Below are 22,979 nucleotides of genomic sequence, written 5' to 3' on the forward strand. Positions count from 1 at the left end.
AAAAAACCCCAGTTTGAGGGCCACAGCAGACTGTATATCTACTTCAAGTGTTTCTTGGTTTTTAGTTTAATTCAAAGACCCCTTTAACAGCACTCATCTTTCACAAAAAATAAACTGGAATCCCATTCATCCCGTGGCGTTTGCCGTTTAAAGTAAATTTGGACATTGTCAAATATATACCTCACTTTTCACATTTTCATTCATAAATGCATATGCGCAGTAGTTTCTCCAGACTGCTGAACATATAGAAAGGATTTCTGATGAAGGTAGGTCTAACTCCATTGATATAGCTCAGGACAAGCTTTATAAACAAGTTTTTCTTTATCGGGATTAGGTACTTACATGAAGATGTCAGCACAAGTTGCAACATGTCACTCTTTGTTTAAAGAAAAAATGTTGCCATGTTATGCTGCTGCTTCTTAAAGTTAAATAACAGCTAACATTTAACGTTGTCATGCCTGTGCCATGCCTGTGCTCTAAACAAAAAATAATTCACAATGACATCATGCACATGCAGACAAAAATGTCAGAAAGAACTTCCCTTTTCTCAGTCTTGCAAAAACAGATCATGCCAATTATATACTTCAAATCCAGAACATAATTCTGGATTAAATTAACTACTAAACATATGGAGGTGAAATAAGGTACCATAAATTAAGTCAAAAACAGCTCAATTAAATTAATTTTTGTTATGTGGTGACCTTGTTCTCTTCCAAACAATTTACATACGTTTTTCAAGGTCAGATACACCATCACTGGGTATTTTTGGCCTCCATTTTGCAGTGTAACTGCTCTGCACTATTTTGTATAGACATTCACAAAAGGTGCAATGTAACATGTGATATGAAAAATTCACAACATGAATAAATGGCATTTCTTTTCATAGCATGGAATGTTTACTGAGAGTAAGACTGTCATACACTTTGAATCCTTAATACAGCAGCAGCAGTCTGTCCTTTTACCTGAGCAGACTTGATTGAATTAGCTGCACAAATACAAATTTTGGGATAAAAAGTCACCCACTGCATTGAGAAATAGATTTACAAGACACCATTTGACTACCCTTTTTTCATATCAAAATGCTTTACTTGAAAATATTATTTTCACTTTTAACTGAATTTCTTCCTGAGCTACAACTTCAACGCATTGTGCTCCAGTTCATGAGAAGGTGATGAGCAGTGTAAAGTCCTTTATATGTAAACTTAGCCCCAGTACCACTTGTCAAGATTATTGAATGCTTGGTACTCTTTGTGCCTGCTCAGGTAATCACAAGCCAGGCATGTGTGTTCTGCCCAAAAATGTGCTCTCTTCACTTTAAAGTGCCTCCGCCACTCAAAGTACTTGAGATACATTTCTTCATTTTTGTCTAGAAGCATCAAATGTTCTGCCAGTTCCTTGGGTGAGTTGAAATCATTCACATGTATGAAGGCATCTCCTTGAATAAAGTTCTCGTAGTTCTTCCGCGTTGTACCAAGAACCACCGGCACTGTGCCCAAAGAAAGAGGGTTGTACAGCTTTTCAGTAATATAGTCTTGGTGGACTGAGTTCTCAAAAGCCAAATAGAACTTACAGCTGGATATGATGGGGTTGAAATCATTGTCAGAGATGGGCTTACCAAAGGCGTGTCCATATGTATGGACCTCGATGTGATTTTTTAAATCATAGTAGTATTTCACCCGCCAATTGTTCTGATTCCAGTTGCTCACGATCCAGCAGACCAGCTTATCCTTTTTAGGTGGTACAAAGTCCTCATTAGTCTCTGAAGATATCATGGACCCATAAGGCACTTCAATGTCAGCATCCATACGATAATTGAGTGTAAGATTGAACAACTTTGCAATGCCAGGTAGATTAGACGAATGAGACGGTGACTCCAAGTTCATCCATATCCACTTCTGGAATGGTGGCCGCTGTAGTGTTGGTAGATTGGATAGATCACCAGAGATATCTCTGTGATGGATGAGAACACCATCAGATTTGTTGTAGAAGTTTCTGTCTGCTGTGATGAAGCAGCCCTCAATGTTGAAAAGAGAGCTACAGACATTCAAATCATAGTGTTGTCCAAAGGGCCAAAGCCAGACAAGTAGAATGGTCATGCTTTTATTGCTCTTCAGGGAAGGGAGTGTCTTGACCTGTTCCGTGTAAATTGCTGATTCACTTGGACCATAAAGCCAGCTGGTGGATGGCTTAAAATACATATAAAATAAAGTCACAAAACATCCCAAAATCAAGATACCAAGCAGAAGTGGCCGCAGGACTTTGTGAAAAGCTGTTGTTGACATTCTGTTCTGGAAATAATATAGAAACAAGCAAAAATAGTCATGATCAACAGAATTTAAAACCAAATGCTAACTTATACATGCCAAGTTTATACTTATGAAATGTAGATTGTTTCCAATATGAATTCATTACGCTTAAATATGTACAATGCTTTGTAGAATATACCAAATAGTTTCTATAAATATACATACCTGGTTTTGACTGTATGTTGACAACCAATAAAACAGCTCAGACTTTGGTATCTGGGGGAACACAGAGGGCTTGGACAATCTTTGTTAGTGAACATAGGGAAGAAGAAAAAAAAAAAAAACCTGCAGATCGCAGCTGAGAGATGTTTCTTTGCTCCCACGTAGAGTAGTAGGGTCCTTACTGATCCAATGAGTCGTATTTCATCTTGAATCAGCAGATATGCCAAATGCCTCCTTTAACAGACCAAGAAGAATTTTTTAAAAAAAAACAAAACAAAAAAAAAAAACCAGGAAATTAAAAGAAAAGGGGTAATAATCCATGCAACCCTAGTAAACTAGTAAAAAAGAAGAAGAAAAAAAAAACTAAAGTTTTCCAAGGAACATTCAGCTAATCCTGGATATTAAGAGATTTTTTAGGTATGAGCTGAAGCTTCCATCTGATATTTTTTACATATATTGTGCATTGGTAGGGAATACTGCCATCTAAAAAGTAATGGTTTACATAATACATTGAATACTATGGGCCAGGAGTGTCCAAGTTCAGTTAGAGATCTGCTATCCAACTTTTAGATGCATCCCTTCAACACTGGATCAAATGGGTGATATATTTTTTTCCCCCATTGTCATGTCTTTCATTTCTGTAGAAGCCTGGTAACAACTCACTCACTTGTGTTGAAGTTGGGCTTCAACCAAAAAATTACATCCCTGATATAGGCCTTTATTCTCCTCCTCCACTATAAAATTGAATAAGACATACGTCCAAAGCAAACATGAACAAAGGCTAAAATTCATCAAGTTATTTATAAAAATCTATAATATTTAACACAAAGTTTGAACAGCTTAAACTCACTCTCCATCTTTGCTTCACATGCAGCTCCTGCACATGGTCAAGATGCAGTCAGGTCATAGTGTCTTCATGGTTATAGTGTGGCCTTGACTATCATAAAAGACAGCAATATGACTTTATTCTGCTCTACTTGATAACTATCTAAAATAGTTATTTAATGCAGCACTAAGCTGGTCAGAGTAACAAATTTACACAGTTACATAGTATATGGTCAAGCTCATATAAGGGGACATGTTTGGACTTGACCAGAGGCAGAGTGGTAAAATGTCATTGTAAAGTTGTGGAAATGCTGTTTGTAGCGTGTTTGTTCATCCAGGCAATTCATACTGGCTTTGAAATGTTTGCACCATCTTTCAAAATGTGCATTTTTAACAATCTCAAAAGGGCAACATCACTTTACCAACCATGCTGTATGAGTGGACAACATGTTGCACTGTCCTGTTTGTAGTTAATCTGTCAGTTCAAGACCTCAGTGATTGTGGACTGTCAGGAAGATGGAGGTAGCCTGGTTGTTAAAGTGGTACTATTATGTGCATTTCAGGCTAATTTATTTTTATTTCTGAGACCAGAACGGCTGGGATTGATCGAGTTATTGTCACAAATCACTTTATTTACTTCAGACCAACCCTCTCCGTAGGCTGTCAGATCAGCCTGCGGGCAAAACGAGTGGACTGAGACTCTTCCGCATTAAGCCCCGCCTCCCGCCACTGCTCTACATTGGGAGCGCGCACCGCACCCGCTTTCGCTGTCATTGTAACATCTCATAAGCAGAAGGATGAGGCTAATATACAATGTCAACACATAGCATACAGCCCTACATGTTGGAACCTGAATCAGACCCTGAAAACGAAGTGGAAAACAGCAACCCACAGCAACGAATGCAGCAGGATGTCTCTTTGGTAAACTCACCAGCCATCGTTGGAAATAACTTTATCCGACGTTTTCCACCCGCCTGATGTATTTGTACATGCCCTTGTTAACCAGTAGAAGGTAACCAATCACCGAACCTTATCCCCCGGGACGTCACAAGGATTTCCAAGGAGAAAAAACTCTCTAAAACGACGCGTTTTTCATCGCTATGGAAACCGAATGGAGAGCATGCTGGAACCCAAACTCAAACTCAAACATGCGTTTAGGTGACAACAGTGTCGTTCATATGTCTGATGAGGATTCAACACTGTAACACTGTAGAAAGCTCAGAAAACTTGAAATACCATAATAGCACCCCTTAAGTGCAAATGGAAGTTTGTTGTATTGCCGTGTTTAGTTAATATTGTCTTAAAACAAATGTGACAAAAAAGACATTAAAATTTTTGTGTGTGGCAAACTTATTGCATGCATTTTTTCTTATGTGCACCTGACTTATTGCGACAGATCAATGCAGCACTTCAGTTAATACTTCATTTTCTTCCATTTAAAATGGATTCCAGTCTTACTAGTCACCTTTATGTCAAATAACACTTGTGTAAATGACTCCAAATGGGTTCATCGCTTGACATGTTTGATTAATCATTTACATGCCATATTTAGTCACCATAGTGACAAGTACTAATGCAAGACCTTTACAGACCATCAAGATTGTTTACTGAAAGCTTTCAGCAGGCCTTAAAAAAAAAATAAAATTACTTGCATGCCTCCAGTCAGATTTAAAATCAAGTAGAAAAAAAATGTATGATAAAAGGTGATAAAAGTTTAGTTGCAGCTGCATCAGATTAATAATTCTCTACCATGAGGTTTTATTCTAACTGGCTGTCAACTAGTGAGAGATCAATCTGCATTTAGCCGTATCTCACACTATAAGGTTTAGTTGATCATTTTACTTTTACCTTTTATTATATTTCACTGTAAACTAAAGAAAAAAAGGAATTTCAGTACAAAACACATTGACCACTACTCTAATGTGGGGAAATATAAATATGCTACAAACATTGGCATATGCAAAACCAGAGAAGTAAATGCAAACATACCACCAAACGAGATTGTTGCTGGCTTACCAGAACAGATGGAAGCTGACTGATTGAACCACCAAACCATCTGCAATCAGGCTAAATAGACTCAGGTGTCACCTTCCACCTGACATTCTGCCACTCCAACTGCAACCCTCCTCCCCCCTCTGTTGCACAAATCCACAGACATGAAAGAAAGAAAAAAATTGGAATAAGGAAGAGAAAGAAGCTGGTCCACAACTGAGTACATATAGGTAGAGTAAAAGTAAGGCAGGTCCTGAAGAGGCAACTTAATGGGAAGAACAAAGTCCAAGCCACCAACATGTATGCACTACCTGTTATCAGACACCTAGCTAGTACAAGAGTCTAACCAAAGGAAGATACAAAAAGCAACAAAAGAATACACACACACACATATACATATATATATATATATATATATATATATATATATATATATATATATATATATATATATATATATATATATATATATATATCATGCTCTTCCAGAGATGGGCATGGAGTGGGTGGAGAGGCACTGATCAAGAACATTTAAAGGTACAGACACAGAACCAGTTCGTTCTCAGACCTTACTAATACAATTTTACTAGTACAAGTCTATTCTTTAATACACTTTGAATATAATGTGCTTGCTGTGTTTGACCTCTGGCACCAATGTGAAATTGTTGAAATTGAAATGTGTAGGACCTGTAAATCAATTGTGTTGAAGTTGTGTGACAAATCAAGATAGGTGTGCACGTTTATGACTGTCTTTAAAGACTATTAAGTAGATTAAATATCAAGTACATCCCCGATTAACCTATGCTGACATGGAAAGGTTGCTTTTATCTACTTAAAACTAACCTAATAATTTCACCTTATTTAATTAATAAAGTGTTCTAAATTTAATATTTACTTCCCCCCAAGTAACCAACAACTAGTCATGGAAGATCAGGAAGACCTAAATAAAAAAATATGATGCATTCTGAGTGAATGCCACCTCAAAGTCTAGTGGGAGTTCATGTTGTTGTTAAAAATCCGAACTTGTATTGTTGCATTGGCAGTTATAAATACATAAGGCTAAATTGTTCTGATTTAACTGTATACCGTGAGTCTGAGGGGTAGTGCAAAGATGTTTCATCCCTGGTGACAAAACAGTTCCCTGGTAGCCAGTTCACTACTGTATGCAGCACATAGTATTCTAAGTGTAAAAAGAATGTGAGTTGCAATTTAAAATGTTACAGGAAAACTAGAATTGGATCAATTTAATGTAAATTACTAGTTATACATACATTCCAATTACATTAAGTAGTTAGTTGATGAAGTGCAGAGTAATCTAGAAAAAAAACCAGTACCTGATCCAAGTGTTGTACAGAATAATGTCGCAAAAACTTATTTCACAGTTAACAGTTTTCCCACATGGCTTTGCACAGGCAACATAAAACTGGACAAAACAAATAAAAAGCACATCCAAATACACCACCATGTTTGAAAAAGAGCAGGAAGAAGAAAAACTTACACCTGCTCCTTTATTAAACATAAAAGATCAAAGGTGGTATGTCAATTACTTGACACCCAAACACCCAAACAAAATACTCATTTACAGTCTACATAATAGCCGCCATTCATTGAGCTAATGGATAGATGACTCATCAAGATTAAATAGGTTGATGTTACTAAAAAAAAAAAAATCCCATGAGAACCTTGAAGAAACTGGACCTGAAAATCCAGTAACTGGAAACAGAAATTATTTGTTTCAATATTGCTTCATAAGTTCACAAGTTTTAAAAGTCATGCATTTCTGTCCCCTTCCCTCAAGATCAGAGCTGATAATTGAATGAAGTGGATGGGGGAAAACTGAAAGGTTTTTATTTTTAATTTAACAGATTAAAAAAATAAATAAATAAAATTTGCTTGATTCATCTGCTGATCAGTTAATATCAGTGATAGAGACCAATTTTATGTTCAGCAACTGTTTAATTTAAACATGACTAGAATCATTACTAGTGATGACAACAAACTATATAACTAAATGGTCATTTGTAAGCCTAGTTATTAAGTTTTATTGCTACATTATCAAAAAAAGACCAAAAAATATCTGACTGAATGAAAATATGGATTAAATCCCACAAACCTCTAGTTTTATGTCATTACAGGAGTTGATTAAAAAGAAATAATAGATATTAAAAAACAAAAGAAGAAAAGGTCCATTGATTTGAATGGAACTATTATGTGGCTAGTAAAAGATATACCTGGATGTATAGTAAAACCATGGTTTAGATTTTTAAATAGTCTTTTCACACAGGTATATTTCCAAGTAATATGAAGACAGTGTCATGCTGGCATGGAGGTGAGGACCCAGACGCAGGAGCCACAAATGCAGAAAAGCTTTCTTTGATATAAAAAAAAAATTAAAAAAAAAAAAAAAAAAAAACAACCCAAAAAGAACTGAGGGCATGCAGAAACAGGAGGTAACAAAGACTAACAAAATGAACCAGCAGTGAGGAACAGAAACCAAGAGGTATAAATACACAGGAAAAAAACGAGACACAGGTGAAGTAAATGAACTAAACAAGAACAGGTGAACTAATGAACAGGAAACCAGACATGAGGGTACGAAACAAGGAAAACTACAAACTAAATCAGGAAACCAGAACTAAGATAAACACATGAAATGTCACATCATCACAGACAGGAAATGTTATTATGTTAGAGAAGTGTTACTAAGGAGGCTTCACAACTTTGAAAAACAATCTAAACTTTGAATTCAGAGCAAAAATATTCACTTCAACAGTTGTCACACTGCTAGGAAAACATATATGCATGGATAACAAGGACATACAATGGTGTGTTCATTGACTAAAAAGTATTTGATACTATATTATAGATCATGGATTCCTGATGAAATAGGTGTATAAATATAGCATGAGAGGGATATTATATTTTTGAATAAAACTCAATGAAGCACATAGCAACATGTTCAAATAAATGATGACGATTTAGATTTATTAAAGGCTACTAAACTCTTTACTATACGAAACTTTTAATTTAGTGAATAAATTATTTAGGTACCATGTCTATGACATTAAAGATTACTTTATTTGCTGACGACACAAATTGATATTGCTCTGACCAAAGTCTGGAATAGCTTCTGGGTACAATGTCTTTATATTGAGCTTATTACCATGGGAACCAAAGTAAATTTCTGTCTTCTTGCTTTTATTACTGCCTATATTATTTATTATTATTGTACTCCTGCTTTTGTCAATGTTCATTTTCAATCTATTGTTTTTTTAAATTATTTTATTTAAATACTTTTAATAGATGTGCCCCTTTGTGTTCTTTTGTTGCTCTGTAAAGCACTTATGCATCTGATGAAATACTATATAAATAAAGTTGAGTTGAATATTCATTCATTCATTATCCAAACCACTTAGGGTTGTGGGGAAGCTGGAGCCCCAGAGCAGTCTTTGGGCCAGAGGCAGGGTACACCCTGGACAGGTCGTCAGTCCATTGCAGGGTGAGTTGAATATTATTTGAAAAAAAAAAAAAAAAGAAAAGAAAAAATAGGTTCTATGGATTAAAGATGGACAAATGTATTTGATCAATAGAGCCAGTTTTACATATGTAGATAACCAAAGTGTGAAATATAAGCAGACATGGAGCTAGGGTGGTGGGGTTTGATTTGGTCCATTACCCTCTGTTACACATAAAAACAGCCACACTTCAGGCAGCCCCTTCCAGCAGCTATAAACACTCATTGACTGCCATTTTGGCTGAATGATTTTTGGGTTTCTATGTGTTTACTCTGCAATACTCATGTTTAAGGCTTTTCTTTTTTCTATGAGATAAAGGATAATTTGTGTTTGTAATATCAGTTAGCTTTTTTTCAAACTCATGGATAAATATTTAAAAAATGTAAAATGTTTATTTTTTTTCTAACAATGGAAAGAGATGAACAAAAATTCATTAACAAAAATTATTGATCCATTGCAGTTTTTGGTATCTACTGATCAGCTATCACACACTAACCTCTGTCTTATCTTGACGACCCCAATAAAAATCTCCTGGCTACGCTACTTGCACTGTGTTTAGGCAAATAAATATGATCCTTTTTTGTGGTAGTTCAACTGCTTTGGGTAAGACAGCAAAAGTAACAAAATGTGACTGACAACGTCAAAAAAAGATCTTAAAATGAATTAAAATAGCAAGCATTTTAGCAACCTGAAGAAAATGCTCGAGCTTCATTGTTCAACCCGTGTGTGCTGGCTTCACTCAGGCAGCAGCCCCTATAGCCCCGCCCTGCAAGCTGTCAAGGCTGGTCGGTGTCAATTTCTATGAATTGTTAAGAGAAAACATTCAGATTGTCCGGCTTTTGTCTTTTGGATGTTGAAGATATGGTTGCAGATTTAAAGCAAAAAACCATTTCCAAAGATTTTTTGGGTGACTTTGCTTGAAATGTGTTTTGTAATACAAATACAACTCAACAAACAAACATGCGACAAACAAAAAACAGACCATTTGAACATGTTAATAAGATCCAAAGTTCATCCTTGTTTGAAGAAGATTTTTTCAGAGGAGTACTTGTTTGCAACTTTTGGGCATGAAAGCAGTAATTTACTGTACAGCAGATATGTAGAAGTCCTCATTAAGTTGATCAGGACCTAGTCAATTTGTCAATTTGTATAATTTATAAATTAAATGTTACTTAATCATTTGTTTCTTGTACAAGAGCTAAACATTGGGTGTGTTGACAATACTTGACTGCATGAGTTAACAATTAATGAATAATTGTCACAGAATGAAATGTGTGTACTGGCAGCTCCTTATGACACTAAAGTTGGTTTTATAGCTCTGAATTTTTTTTCAATGGGATGTTTGCACAACAGCTTCTATCTTGTTAGAATTTAGTAGATGTTAAACTATTGATTCAGTCTATATAGTTCCTTAGTTTTTCATAATTTTTTTTCCCTTAAATGTGTCTCTTGTATCTTAAAACCTACATTGTAACTTCTAACTTATTCAAACTTTAGGTGGGCACTATCTACCATTACTGGGAAACTTGTTCAGCTGATTGGAAGGAAGTGTTGCAGAAAGTGTTTTGACAGAAAAAAAAGAGAACTTAAATTGTTATGGTTTTTAGTTGAATGTAACATTTCAATAGCTTTCATTTTGACTTTCTATCAGGATTTAAAAATTTGAAAGTTAAATAAAAAGCAAATTGCTCATTTGTGTGTATGTGTGTGTGTGTGTGATTCCATGGTTGTCTATTTGCCGTTCCATTTGTCAAAGCTGAACATGTTCTATGCACATATTTCTTGTGACCCACTTGTGGAGCTGGGTATCCTGTAAAACAAGTACTAACAGAGACCCTGAAAGGTGGATGTTTCTTTTCAGTGGTCCTTATGTGTGCTACAAGAAGTGGAAGAAGAGTACAGCTGTGCAGAAGAGGAGTGTGTAGCTTGTCTTACCTTAAGTAGCTAGAACAGACGAGGAAGATGAGAAGACCGCTGTTCAGAGAGCTTTGATCATTTTACAAATGCTGACTGTATTGGTGTGTGTAGGAGCTCGTGTGGAGGGTTGTCGTCTAAGTTTTTTCTACTTTGCATGGCCATCCTGCCCACTATCCACACCCAGGAAAAAGTAACAGGAGGGGTTGGTGGAGGAGTGAAGTTACCTGATGAGAACCTCCCTCTAATGAATATCTTTCCTCAACGCTACAGTGCAACCAAAACAACACAAAAAAAGATATGTGAACAAAAATAAACTAATTTAGCTTCATGTCTGTTTAGCAACATTTGTTCATATTGGGCTTTCAGGTGTTAAAGCTCTGAACACCTGCTTGTTTGAGGTCAGAGTCTCCTCTTTTGTTCTATTCACTTCCTTGTTCCTACACAAACAGCCACAGAAGTTCAGAGTATAAACAAAGGAGCTTTTTTCATCTTTGTCAGTATCACTCACAGTTTTTTCTTCATTACTATTTACCTGCAGGTAAAAGAATTGTGTTATTTAAACCCTTTGTTAATAAATAGCAAGTCAGCTTTTCAGCAGAACCACTCCCACACCATAAAACCTTTGTGAGGGTGCCAGACCAGTATGTTAATTATAGTGGCAGAAGATGATGTCTACAGCCAAATACATCAAGTTGCCCCACATTTACATTTAGTTCACAAAACTATTATTTCTCCAGAAATAAAAGCATTTGATTTAGGTAGAAAATGTTTCCATAATTTCATTAGTTTACCTAACCAAATCTAAGTGTGTACAACATACAGTTCCACTACATCTAGAGATTTTATCTCATAGATGCTACATGTTTGACTCAGGATAATCGAACAGACACAGTTTTCTTTCTATAGTGCATTTTAAGTTTGTTTTTAAAAGTAAAGCCTTTGTATAGATTTAACAAATAAAGATTTACTATTAGGTATTTTGCTTGTTTTATGTTTTTATATAGCTTTCGACATGAGAAAAGGCTTAAAGCTGTTATATTGGGGTTTGCAGACACTCTTTGTCTTTTCCACACTGATAGCAATCAAAATCCATGATTCTAATGGACAATACAGTGAGTGAAATCTGTCAGTTTGCCACCCAACAGTAATGTCTGTCTTATCTTGGCCACACATTTCAAAATTTCTTGGATATGCCACTGAAACGTGGTTCTTTTCCAACTATTTTGCGTTTGTTACAGTCAATAAATCTAAAATCCAATCAAACTTGAAATTAAGACACTGAAAATGAATAAACAAAATACATGTTTGCTGCATTTTATTAAATTTAATAGGAGCTCAGGATATGTGGGTAGTGAATGAGCTTAGGCCCCAACATGGATCCAATATTTCTGGATCCTGTTCATTGAAGTTCTTTTTCCCCCTTTCATTTGGCCACACAGTGATTAATACAGGATTGCAGTTTTGATTTAAAATGCTGCCTCTGAGGTCAAGGATCATGACTATTGTTGTCTTTCCTGCCTTGCAGTCTGCATGTAATGCATCCCAGTAAAGATGAATAATCCAAAACAAAAACAAGTTATAATTTCAATGCCACCATATCTTGTGTGTTATGACTGAGTAGGAGCAACACATTTCCTGTGCTAACCATAACACACTCACTTTTAACACAAATCGTCTCCGACATTCAATAATCAAGGCAGTTACCATTTGCTCCAGAACTCAGCAGCTTGAGTTCTGATGAGGACCAGAGGGCGGGAACACATTACACCAGAGTCAAAATCACTGCATTAGATTTCTCTGCATTTCATGATTGATTTTAGGATTCTTTTAGTTGTTTATAAATGCCTTAATGGTCTTGGGTCTTCTTATTTATCTGACCTTTTCATTAATTATGAGCCCTTGTGGACCGTGAGGTTCTCTGGTACCAGCCTTTTAGTTGTTCCTAAGGTCAGAACTAAAACATACGGTGAGGCCACAGAGCCTCAGGGCCGCAGGGACTGTTAATGTTTTTAAGAAGAGGCTCAAGACCCACCTTTTTAGCTTAGCATTTAACTAAATTTTACTTTATTTTACTTATTTAATTGCTTCATTATTTTTTTTTTTTTTACTTATCGTTATTTTATGTTATTTAACCTATTCTTTTTAGCACATTATTTTTTTGGGAAGTAATTTTATGTGTATTTTCATTATTGCTGCTTTACGGATCTTTCTTAAGGTTATTTAATTTTAGTTTTAACTGTAGTGGTCTCCTTATGGAGATTCCCCATGCTAGGAGCACTGCCTGTTTGGTCTGGGGGCTGTTGCCATGGCAACTGCTCCTGTTTTGTAGCACCGTGTCCCGCACTGCGGCGGCCCCTATGAGCATATGGGGACTGGCTCCTGGTGTGGATAGAGCCCAAAGATATTTTTCCTCACATCAGTATCAAGTCAGATCTTTATCACTTAACTTCATGTTTTATCTTCTTTATTTATTATACCTATGTTCATTTAAAGTGACAGTAGTTAGGCAGTCATGTCATTTAGACGGGGAAAAGGTGGGGTGGGGGATGGGGTTGCTGTCTGTCTTTGTGTGCGTATGAGTGTGTACCAGAAACCTTGAGTATGTTTGTTGATTATTTTTAAATGTCTTATTATGAACTCTTTTTGTGTCAATGTTTATTCTTAATCTTTATGACTTGGTTTTTTATCTTGTAAAGCAAGTGTGCTGCCCATGGCATGAAATGTGATTAAGAAATAAAGTTTGATTTGATTTGATTTGATTTGATTTGATTTGATTTAGTGCATACAGTGCAATGCTACACAGTCCACACATAATGAATTGGCCCACCCAAAGTCCTTAACCCTTCAACTTTCATACTAACAACAAGGCCAGAAAAATGTTTGTGTTTTTCCATTTGTTTTGGACAAGAACAAACAGATTTTTTTTTTTCAGCAAATGGTTGAGATGTTAAAAAGAAGATGTTAAAAATAATGTAGTTTGGTTTTTACATACCCAAACCAATTGGTAGAGATGGCTTAGACAGGTTTACTGCAAATTTATCTCGACCAAATGGGAGACCAGGACCTTAAGGGAGTGTTTGCTGTGTAATGCGTACATGTCACAGTGTTGAGAGTGGTGCAGGCAAGAAGAATGCAGGAGGCAGGCAGGAGGCAGGGAATGATTTCTTAATCAAACAAAAGGCCAACAGAAACCACAACAAGAAAGACCACAGGAATGGCTAAAAGGAAGACTAACTACAATGACAATAAACTAGCAACTGAGAACTAAAACTAACAGCTGTATATATACACAGACAAGGAACACTAACAAGACACAGGATTGAATTGTATTGAAAGAACTTACATTAAACCAGGTGAACTAATAAATAGGAAGGTCAACATCGCTGGGAAGGTTGCTGGTTTGATCCTTGGCTGGGACAAGGTTTGGGCAGTGGCCTCTGTGTGTGGAGTTTACATGTTCTCCCTGTGTGTGCGTGGGTTTTCTCCAGGTACTCCGGCTTCCTCCCACTGTCCAGAGACATGCATGTTAGGTTAATTGGTTTTTCTAAATTGCTCATAGAATTGAGCGTTAGTAGTTGTTTGTCTCTGTGTGGCCCTGCGATGGACTGGCGAGCTGTCCAGGGTGTACCCCGCCTTTTGCCCAAAGACTGCTGGGACAGGCTTCAGTTTCCCTTCGACCCTTAATTGGACTAATCAGTTAGGCTAATAGATGGATAGATGGGAAGGTAATGCGAAAACACAAGGAAGGAAAACAACAAAATTAATCAGGAAACCAGAACTAAAGACTACAAGAGCTACAAACCCCAAACAGGATACCAAAACTTTGACAGTTACTGTGACATCAACTGCTTCAACATTACATTATGAATGTGTCAGCATTTTCTCTTCAGCGTCACCAGTGTATCTGTGTTTATGGGTACTTTCCCTTTAGAAAATAGTCCAGCAGTGTGTGTGTCCAATGTCACAGGAGTCCATGAAAGTGTGTGTGTGTTTGTTGATGAAAAACAGTCCATCAAAAGTCTATGATCACCCATACAAGATGGGGGTCTACACAGAATCTGGCCACATGACCCGTGGTTAAAGGAGTCCATATTGTTGCACCAGGTCACATCTGCATGTGGGCCTGGCTAGGAGTCCAAGACTGTAACAAGTTGGACAACCAAGTTCATCTTTCTCTCCTTTGCCATTCTTATATTTGATAGTTATAACTCTGATTTTCACATGGGGGTATGGGGACATTTCAAAGAGTCTGTTGCATTTAATCATTTCGGTAGAAACAATGATTTCTGTTGTTACAACTCCTGCATCTGCAGCTAATTTAAATGCTACCTTTTATACATCTAATGTATGGGATGTATTCATCATTAGCTGCAATGAGGTTTAAAGTTTCATGAGCCTCAAAGATTTTAGAAAGATGTCTCAGTGTCACATGCGGTAAATGATCTGTTTTCCACTGTTAATTAACCATAGTCACTTGTGGCCCAGAGTCCTTTTCTTTTTTTTTTTTCTTTTTTTTTTTTTACAACTAATAGTGCAACTTTGACTTGGTTTTTCTTTTAAGATTTTGGCTAGGATGGCTAATAATGAAGTTGTTCAAAACTGATTCCTGTGAACATTGCAGTTCTTATATTTACATGCCTTGGAATAATATACTTTTATATATCACACATTGTCTCATCTTCCCATTCTGAAACCGCCTAAAAGGTGTTTGCTGCTGCCACACTTAAAGCAGTTAGTGGAGTCTTCCAAATTTTCATGCTGACAGCTGAAGCATATCCTTCTTCACCATGGTGTAGCTTTGGGAAGAGAACATTAGTTGCCACACTTTTTGTGGGTGGAGGGTAGCCATATTTTGTTACAGGAACATGAGGATAATTGTGATGTGCTGCAGGGCTTTGAACGTATCTGTGTTGCGTGTCAAGGCATTGAAGATAACCTTGTTCGGTTGTAGGGACTGGAGCTGCCCTGTGTCTCAATGGAGGGTCGCCATAGGCTGATGCTAACTTAGATGGAGTATGATCTGTTTCTGGATTTGGGTTCTGCTGTTTGTGGTATGAGTGGTTACAAGCCACTTGGTGGTGTGGTCCTATAGCACAAGGAATTGAAGTTTTCAGCAGACTTCTGGGTCTGAACACATGGCTATCAAATGCATGTAAGGCCCGTGGGATAAAGTTCATTAATAACTTCAACATCTTTTGGAACTGTAAGGAACGTTTCAGATCTGACGGAGTGCATCCAAATCTATCTGGATGCAGATTACTTGGTGCTCATCTGCGTCATGCTGTTGGGACGGCAAACCCAAACATGAGCAAAGAGATGAGGACATAGAAGAGAGGCAAAGAACACCCAGCTCTCCCCCCTCATCAGATCCACTACTCCACATCACCCAAGGTCTCCAGAAGATGTCACTGTCCCAGTCCAGACCCCAACGACCCCCATCTGTTAAGAAACACAGGGCTCCCCGTCCTCCTCCTCCCCGTCCTCCTCTTAGATCATCTGTCCTGGCAGAGCAGAGCACAGGACAATGTGCAGAATGTTCACAAAGCAGTAGCAGAGTTCAAAACGAAGATAGTGTGCCATGATGTGTTCAAGGTCCCTGCTGTAGTAGACCTACTGTTAACTGTGCCGTGTACAAGTCAGCATACAACGGAGACCAGCGTAAACTCCATGAAGCTAGCTTTACTAGCTTTATGACTTATTAGCCAGTGACTTATTGGACAGAGATCTAATACTAGATCTCTGTCCAATAAGTCACTGTGAGTAAATGACTTCATCATTTCTCACAGATTAGAATTTCTATTTCTAACAGAAACATGGCTGACAGAAGGTACAAGTACTTAATAAAACATCACCTCCTCAGTTTGGTTTTATAAATAAATGACAATATGGGAGAAAAGGAGGAGAAGCTGCTTTATTTAAAGATTTTTTTCCAGTGTAAAGACATTTCATTGGGTGATTTTACTTCTTTTTAATATCTTAGTTTTACTTTAAAAGGCTTTCCTAAAATCTTTTTTTTTTTTTTTTTTTTATCATCTACAGAGCTCCAGGACACTGTGCAAGATTTATTAATGAATTTTCAGAATTACTGTCTGTTATCTCTACTGATTTTAATAACTTTATCTTATCAGGTAATTTTAATATTCACATAGATAATTTAGCAGATGGTATTGCCAAAGAATTTTCTTCTGTATTGGACATGTTTGGTTTAAGGCAACATGTAAAAGAACCGACCCACATTCGAGGTCACATTCTGGACCTGGTTATTTCTAAAGGTGTTGATGTTTCCTCGGTTGCAGTTTCTGATTTGGCCTTGTCAGACCATTTCTGTATCATGTTTAACTTACTGATCACCCAGAACAGCCTGCCTCTCTGTTAAGAAGAGGTTCATTAATGAAAGAATAAGTGCAGAGTTTACCAAAGCTCTGTTGCCAACAACGACTGCAGAGTCAGTTGATGGACTCCTGGATAATTTCAATTTGAAAATCTTTAATGTGATGGATACTGTTGCACCGAGAATGTCAACAATTCCCGCACTCTGTTTGCTATGATAGAAAAACTTACAAATCCTCCTAAACAGTTCTGATGTTATGTCAGAATTTAATATGATTGATTAAAAAATTCGACAACAGGTTTGCATCTGAAATCAACAACATGCTGTAGAAAGTGATCTCCTGCTTATTGTCAACAGCTCACGGGCATGCTATTGAGCTACTCCTAAAGAAAAGGACTCTGGATCCCTCTGTAATGAACAACTATACATCTGTCTCCAACCTCTCTTTTATATCCAAAAAAATTGAGAAAGTTGTGTTCAATCAGCTTAATGACTTCTTAAATGAAAGTGAAAATCTTGATAAATTCCAGTCAGGCTTTCGACCTCATCACAGCACTGAAACGGCTCTGGTCAAAGTCTTAAATGATATTTGGTTGAATATGGATTCTAGTCAAGTGTCAGTTTTGGTTCTGCTGGATCTCAGTGCTGCATTTGATACTGTAGATCACAGAATTCTGTTGGACAGGCTAGAAAAACTGGGTTGGATTTTCTGTAGTGGTCCTTAACTGCTTCAGGTCCTATTTAGAAGGCCGGAGTTGTTTTGTTACAATTGACAGCTATGGATCTGAGCAAGTGGCCGTGACTTGCAGAGTACCTCAGGGGTCAGTCCTTAGACCTCTTCTGTTCAACTTTTATATGCTCCTTTTGGGTCAAATAATACAGAACTTTAATATCAATTATCACAGCTATGTGTAATGAGTTACCCTGAGGATCCGTAATTCAGCCACACACAGGGAGTTCTGGACAAATCACCAGTTTATTGGTGGAGGAGTATGAACAGAAGATCAGTCCAGGGGAGTGGTCTGCAGAAGAAACCAGGCAACACCTGGGAGGTAAACAGGATGGCAAAATACTCATCCAGGCAAAGACAAGGCTCAGAGATCCAAAGACAGGCAGGGTCGGTAACCAGAAGATCCGAAAGGTAGTGGTATCCGTCGAGGGCAAGGCAAGGAGGGTAATCCAGGGGCATGAAGCAGAGGGTCGGCAACTGAGGAACAATCCGTAGAACGCTGGAACAAAACTAGACATAGGTCTGATTATTATCTGGCAGAAAAGGAGGGATTGGAGGGAGCTTAAGTAGGCAGTGAGAGAAAAGGAAACCAGGTGAACTGAATGAGGTAGCAGAGGCAATTAGGAAGCCAGCAGGTGGATCGAGTAATCAATGATGAGCGCCAGGAGATCAGGGTGGCAAAAACATGACACTATGCAGATGACACGCAGCTTTATGTGTCTTTGTCACCAGATGACCACAGTTCAATAGACTTATTGTGCCAGTGTTTGGAGCAAGTAAACACCTGGATGAGAGAGAATTTTCTCCAAATAAATGAAGACAAAACTGAGATTATTCTGTTTGGTAGCAAAGAGAAGAGGGTTGGCGTTGGTAAACACCTGGAGACTCGAGCTCTCAAAACTACCAATCAAGTCTGTAATCTTAGAGTGTTGATAGGCTCAGATCTGACTTTCAGTAGCCACATAAAAGCTGTCACTAAGACAGCTTTTTACCAACTGAGAAACATCAACAGAATTAAAAGTTTAGTCTCCCAGAAAGATCAGGAGAAACTCATCTATGCATTCATCTCCAGCAGACTGGATTACTGTACACTCTCAAAAATAGAGGTACAAGACAAGGACATTTCTGGACATTTAGGTACATTTTAAAGAAATGTTCTCTCAAAAGTAGAATACTGGCCTTTGAGAGACCAGAAGCACACCTTCAGAGTATGAAAAAGGGTTCAAAGTGACATAAAGTACAAATTTGTACCATTTTAACCATAAAGGTACCTGCAGCATTGAAAAATGTTTGTCGTGACAAAAACTATTGTTAGCAGCAGTGCTTTTAGTGGGCTGGTATGCAGCGGTACGCAGTACCGGCACTTTACCGTACCTGAACTATTTTTTACAGTGTATAGTGCATACCGGGACTCTTACCAGCTTTCTTCAGCAATCAGTATATCCTCTCACGACTTCACCACATATTACAACTTATATTTGATGATTTTAATAAAAAAGATTTTTAAAAAGTCGCCTCAAAAGAAATGTATTGTTAAGACCAGTTTAGACGCACAACGCTTGCTGAGTTTACATTGAAGTGGACGTGCTTTGGATGAGAGGAAAGGTGGAGGAAAAAAAAACTATCGCGGCTGTAATGTTACAAACTGGAGCAGAGTTGAGTGATGACAGCAGTACTACTTAACAGTCATTTACTACACCAGACAATGAAGGTCAGATGCTGCAAACTAAGTGTATGACTGGTCAGTATTTTGAGTTTTTGAAGATTATTTCTAGATTAAAGAGAAGATAATATTGCTAAGTTGCATGGACCAGGCCTAATGCTGTGAAAAACATAAAAAAACAAAAAACATATGCAGTTTCAGGATAAAGTGCTTCAGCGTGTGTCTCCTATATCTGTCAGTAGTGTCAAATATGCCACTGAGGATGTTTTTGTAGTAGGCCATGTACACACTGAAGCTTTTCCTTTATTCTTGAAAATCAAGTACATTCTGAATGTTGACACTTATTGGGAGTTGTATTGGAAACTGTTATTTCCTTGCTCTTATGACAGTCATTTCCATGCTTACCAAGTAATGGTATGGACAATGACTGGATTCTGCTCTATCCGGGAAATGAGTTGGACTATCAAGCTCTGGATACATATGTAGATGATAGACTGTTTGTTTCTTTGCGGTATTCTGTGTTGAGTGTGACACGGTCTTTTAGCCGGACTTCCTAAAAAGAGCATTAAACATCTGATGCTCATCCAGAATGCTGCTGCTAGAGCTTTAACTAGAACTAAGAGGTCTGAACACATCACACTAGTTTTAAAATATTTATACTGGCTTCCAGTCAGTCACAGGTTAGATTTCAAAACCCTGTTGATTGCTTACAAATCCCAGAATGGTTTAGGACCAGAATACATTTGTGATATGTTCAGAGAATATAAACCAAGCATAGCTTTTCGATCCAAAGACTCTGGTCAACTAGTCCAGACCAGAGTCCAGACTAAACAGGGAGAAGCAGCATTTAGCTGTTACGCTGCAAACAATTGGAACAAGCTGCCAGTGGAGATTAAACTTTCACCAAATATAGAAACTTTTAAATCCAGGTGAAAAACATTTCTTTTCTCATGCACCTATGCATGACATCTACACAGTAACTTTTACTTAAATCTGCTTTTACTTATTTTAATATAATCTATGATTTTATTGTGATTTTTTTATTTGTATTTTCTTTTATGCTTTTTTTCTGTAATGCTTTTAATGTTTTATGTAAAGCAATTTGAATTGTCTTGTACATGAAAGGTGTTATACAAATAAACTTGCCTTGCCTTGCTGTCATGGAAGTAAATCTGTTCCACAAGATTTTGAATTTAAAAGCCTAAGTTTATCAGAAATGCTTGCTTTTTTCCAGAAATGCCTGCGGGTCAAAGTTTATGTTATCATTCTGCAGGCTGGTCATAACTGTGTGAAAAAACATGTTCTGCACTGGAGCTATTTTAGGCCTGACTCTCACTTGTGTCATGCAAATCTAATCTTTTGTCTTAAATCTAGAGCACAAATAGGGAAGCTCTGAGGTGTGTCTTTTATGCTCTGCATTTTTAATGACAACTGCTTTATAACTGCACTCTTTTCCGGGTAGTGACAACAGAGTAGCATTCTTTGGGTGTGGAGTGGGAGGTCACATTTCCCTTCTTAAAAGCTGTGGTCAACTGCATCCCTGGAACAATGAGTCTTATGATAGCATTCAAAATTTCAGCCTCTGGAAAGCCTTTGGGGAGACCACACTCAATCCTCTGTGATAAACAGGAAAATGGAAGAAGGTCTTTGTATTTTGGTTCTCTAATTTGTCCTGATATTTTAAATTCCTTGTGTCGAAGAGGGGAGGTGATATCTAGTGGTGAATCTGAGACTGCCATTCTGTGGATGACTATGGTGGCCTGAATCTCGTTTTCACTTTCAGCATTATGTGGTGGCTGAAACCGAAGAGGCTTTCATTTTTTTGCATTGCCTTTTGTGTCATCAGGCTTATTTTACTTTTTCTTTGGTGGCGTTTGAGGCTCATTTACATGGTCAGCTGTTGTCTCAACCTGGAGCTCAGTTGTCTTGTCTTTGAGGCAGAGGAGCATTGCAATTCCCATATCCTCAAGTTTCTGTAATTTTTGCTTTGCAGCTGAATATTATTCAGATGAGTGTTCTGTTGTTTAGTGCCACATGCTCCAATTGTGACCAAGCATTAAAGACCAAGTTGCACAGTTCTTTTAGAGTTTCTATTTCCAACTGCAATGTCTCTACTTCAGTTACCTTAATTTTTCTTGCAGCAGCAACTTAAGACCCATTTATGCTTCCTTATGTACAGAAATGGGTAAATCTCTTTCAAAAGTTGTTATACTTTGCCACCCTCATATTTCCATGCATCTATAACTTGCAATAGCTGTGAAGTCAGTTCCTCAACTGGAGGGCAGAGCTGAGTTCACTGTTCGTCTCTGTGTCTTGACACCGATTGGCAGCTGTAATGCATTGTTATAAAGTTGTTTACAATAATCTAAAAACAACATAAGAAGTGGAAGAATAAAATTACTAAGTTTTTGCTTTTAAATGCTTTTAGGTGCTTCTTTGGGTGCTTTTTGTTTAGCAGTTTCTGCATCATCTTCTTACTGTTCTTCTTCTTATTCTCTGATTTTTTGCTGGTTGTGTCAGCTCAATATTGCCCCCACAATTTCTGGTGGCATTCGTCCATTTTCTGCTTCAAGTTAAAGATGGCAAAGTCCCTTGAACAAAGACAAAATTGCATGCATAAGCGACCCAGTAGATGGATTTAACTGTCTGTTAATCTTTGCATCTATTTTCTGTGTTGAAGATAAATGAGCCTTTTGTGTCCTTTACCAGAGGTAATGTGTGCTTAACTTTGGCAGAAGCACTCCTAGTACCTTTGATTTATCTCAGACTTGGTTGGCAACTGAAAGCAAACAAGAGTAAGGAAAGTCTGTTGGACAACTATTGGCACAAGGCTCTCAGTAGCAGTGACTGGAAAAAGTGTATTCAGTGCTGCGCACAGATTAGACAGGGAAGCGATTAGGCAAAGCAGGTGGGCTGAAGGCTGATTGGTTGAAAGAGTCTCGGCATACCATGGTGAGAGAAAATGAAGTGAAAATACACCCTGAACACAGACGTGGCATGGTGGAACTGTAGACCATGACATGTTTATTGTTTTCACTGACCATTTGCAGCTTGATTTTTTTTTTTGTTTGTTTGATTTTGTATTATTTAGTCTAAAATGATTAGTTGTACATAATCAGATGTGTATTTTCCAAAAGAACTACATGCCTTACTCATGTCTGGTCAATTGTCAATATCCTTTATTTTCATTTGACACTATCAGACATCTACACTTAAAACACAACATTTGGCAAAATACAATGATTTGGCAAAAAACTTGAACTGACTTTGAGTCACTGGTTATCTCCCTTACTGAATATTACTGTTTCTGGGGAAACCGCCCATATTTAATTCCACCTGGTAGACAGTTTTTGAGGTTGCCAAAAAAGTCAATGTCTGGTTAGAAAGCATCCAGAGATGTTTTGATACACTCACTGGTGTTGAGACGCACTCACAGACTCAGATGGAGAGACAAAGAAGCCACAGATCATCATGTTTCTTTAGGTGACGAAAAAGAGAGAAAGCAAAAAAAAAATAAGCGACAGATAACAATCAGAAT

The 22,979-nt window shown here is 37.5% G+C and overlaps 1 protein-coding gene across 1 annotated transcript; it reads right to left on the minus strand.

The window, feature by feature from the left end:
- Positions 1-1,202: 1,202 nt before the first annotated feature.
- On the minus strand, positions 1,203-2,282 carry LOC306772420 (4-galactosyl-N-acetylglucosaminide 3-alpha-L-fucosyltransferase 9-like; the record flags this gene model as incomplete). Its single annotated transcript, XM_079261875.1, has 1 exon — positions 1,203-2,282. The coding sequence occupies one exon, from the start codon at positions 2,280-2,282 to the stop codon at positions 1,203-1,205; it is 1,080 nt and encodes a 359-aa protein (XP_079118001.1).
- Between the last annotated feature and the right edge of the window lie 20,697 nt (positions 2,283-22,979).

The sequence above is a fragment of the Telmatherina bonti genome (assembly GCF_933228915.1).
Source record: "Telmatherina bonti genome assembly, chromosome: 22".
In the NCBI taxonomy this organism is placed as follows: Eukaryota; Metazoa; Chordata; class Actinopteri; order Atheriniformes; family Telmatherinidae; genus Telmatherina; species Telmatherina bonti.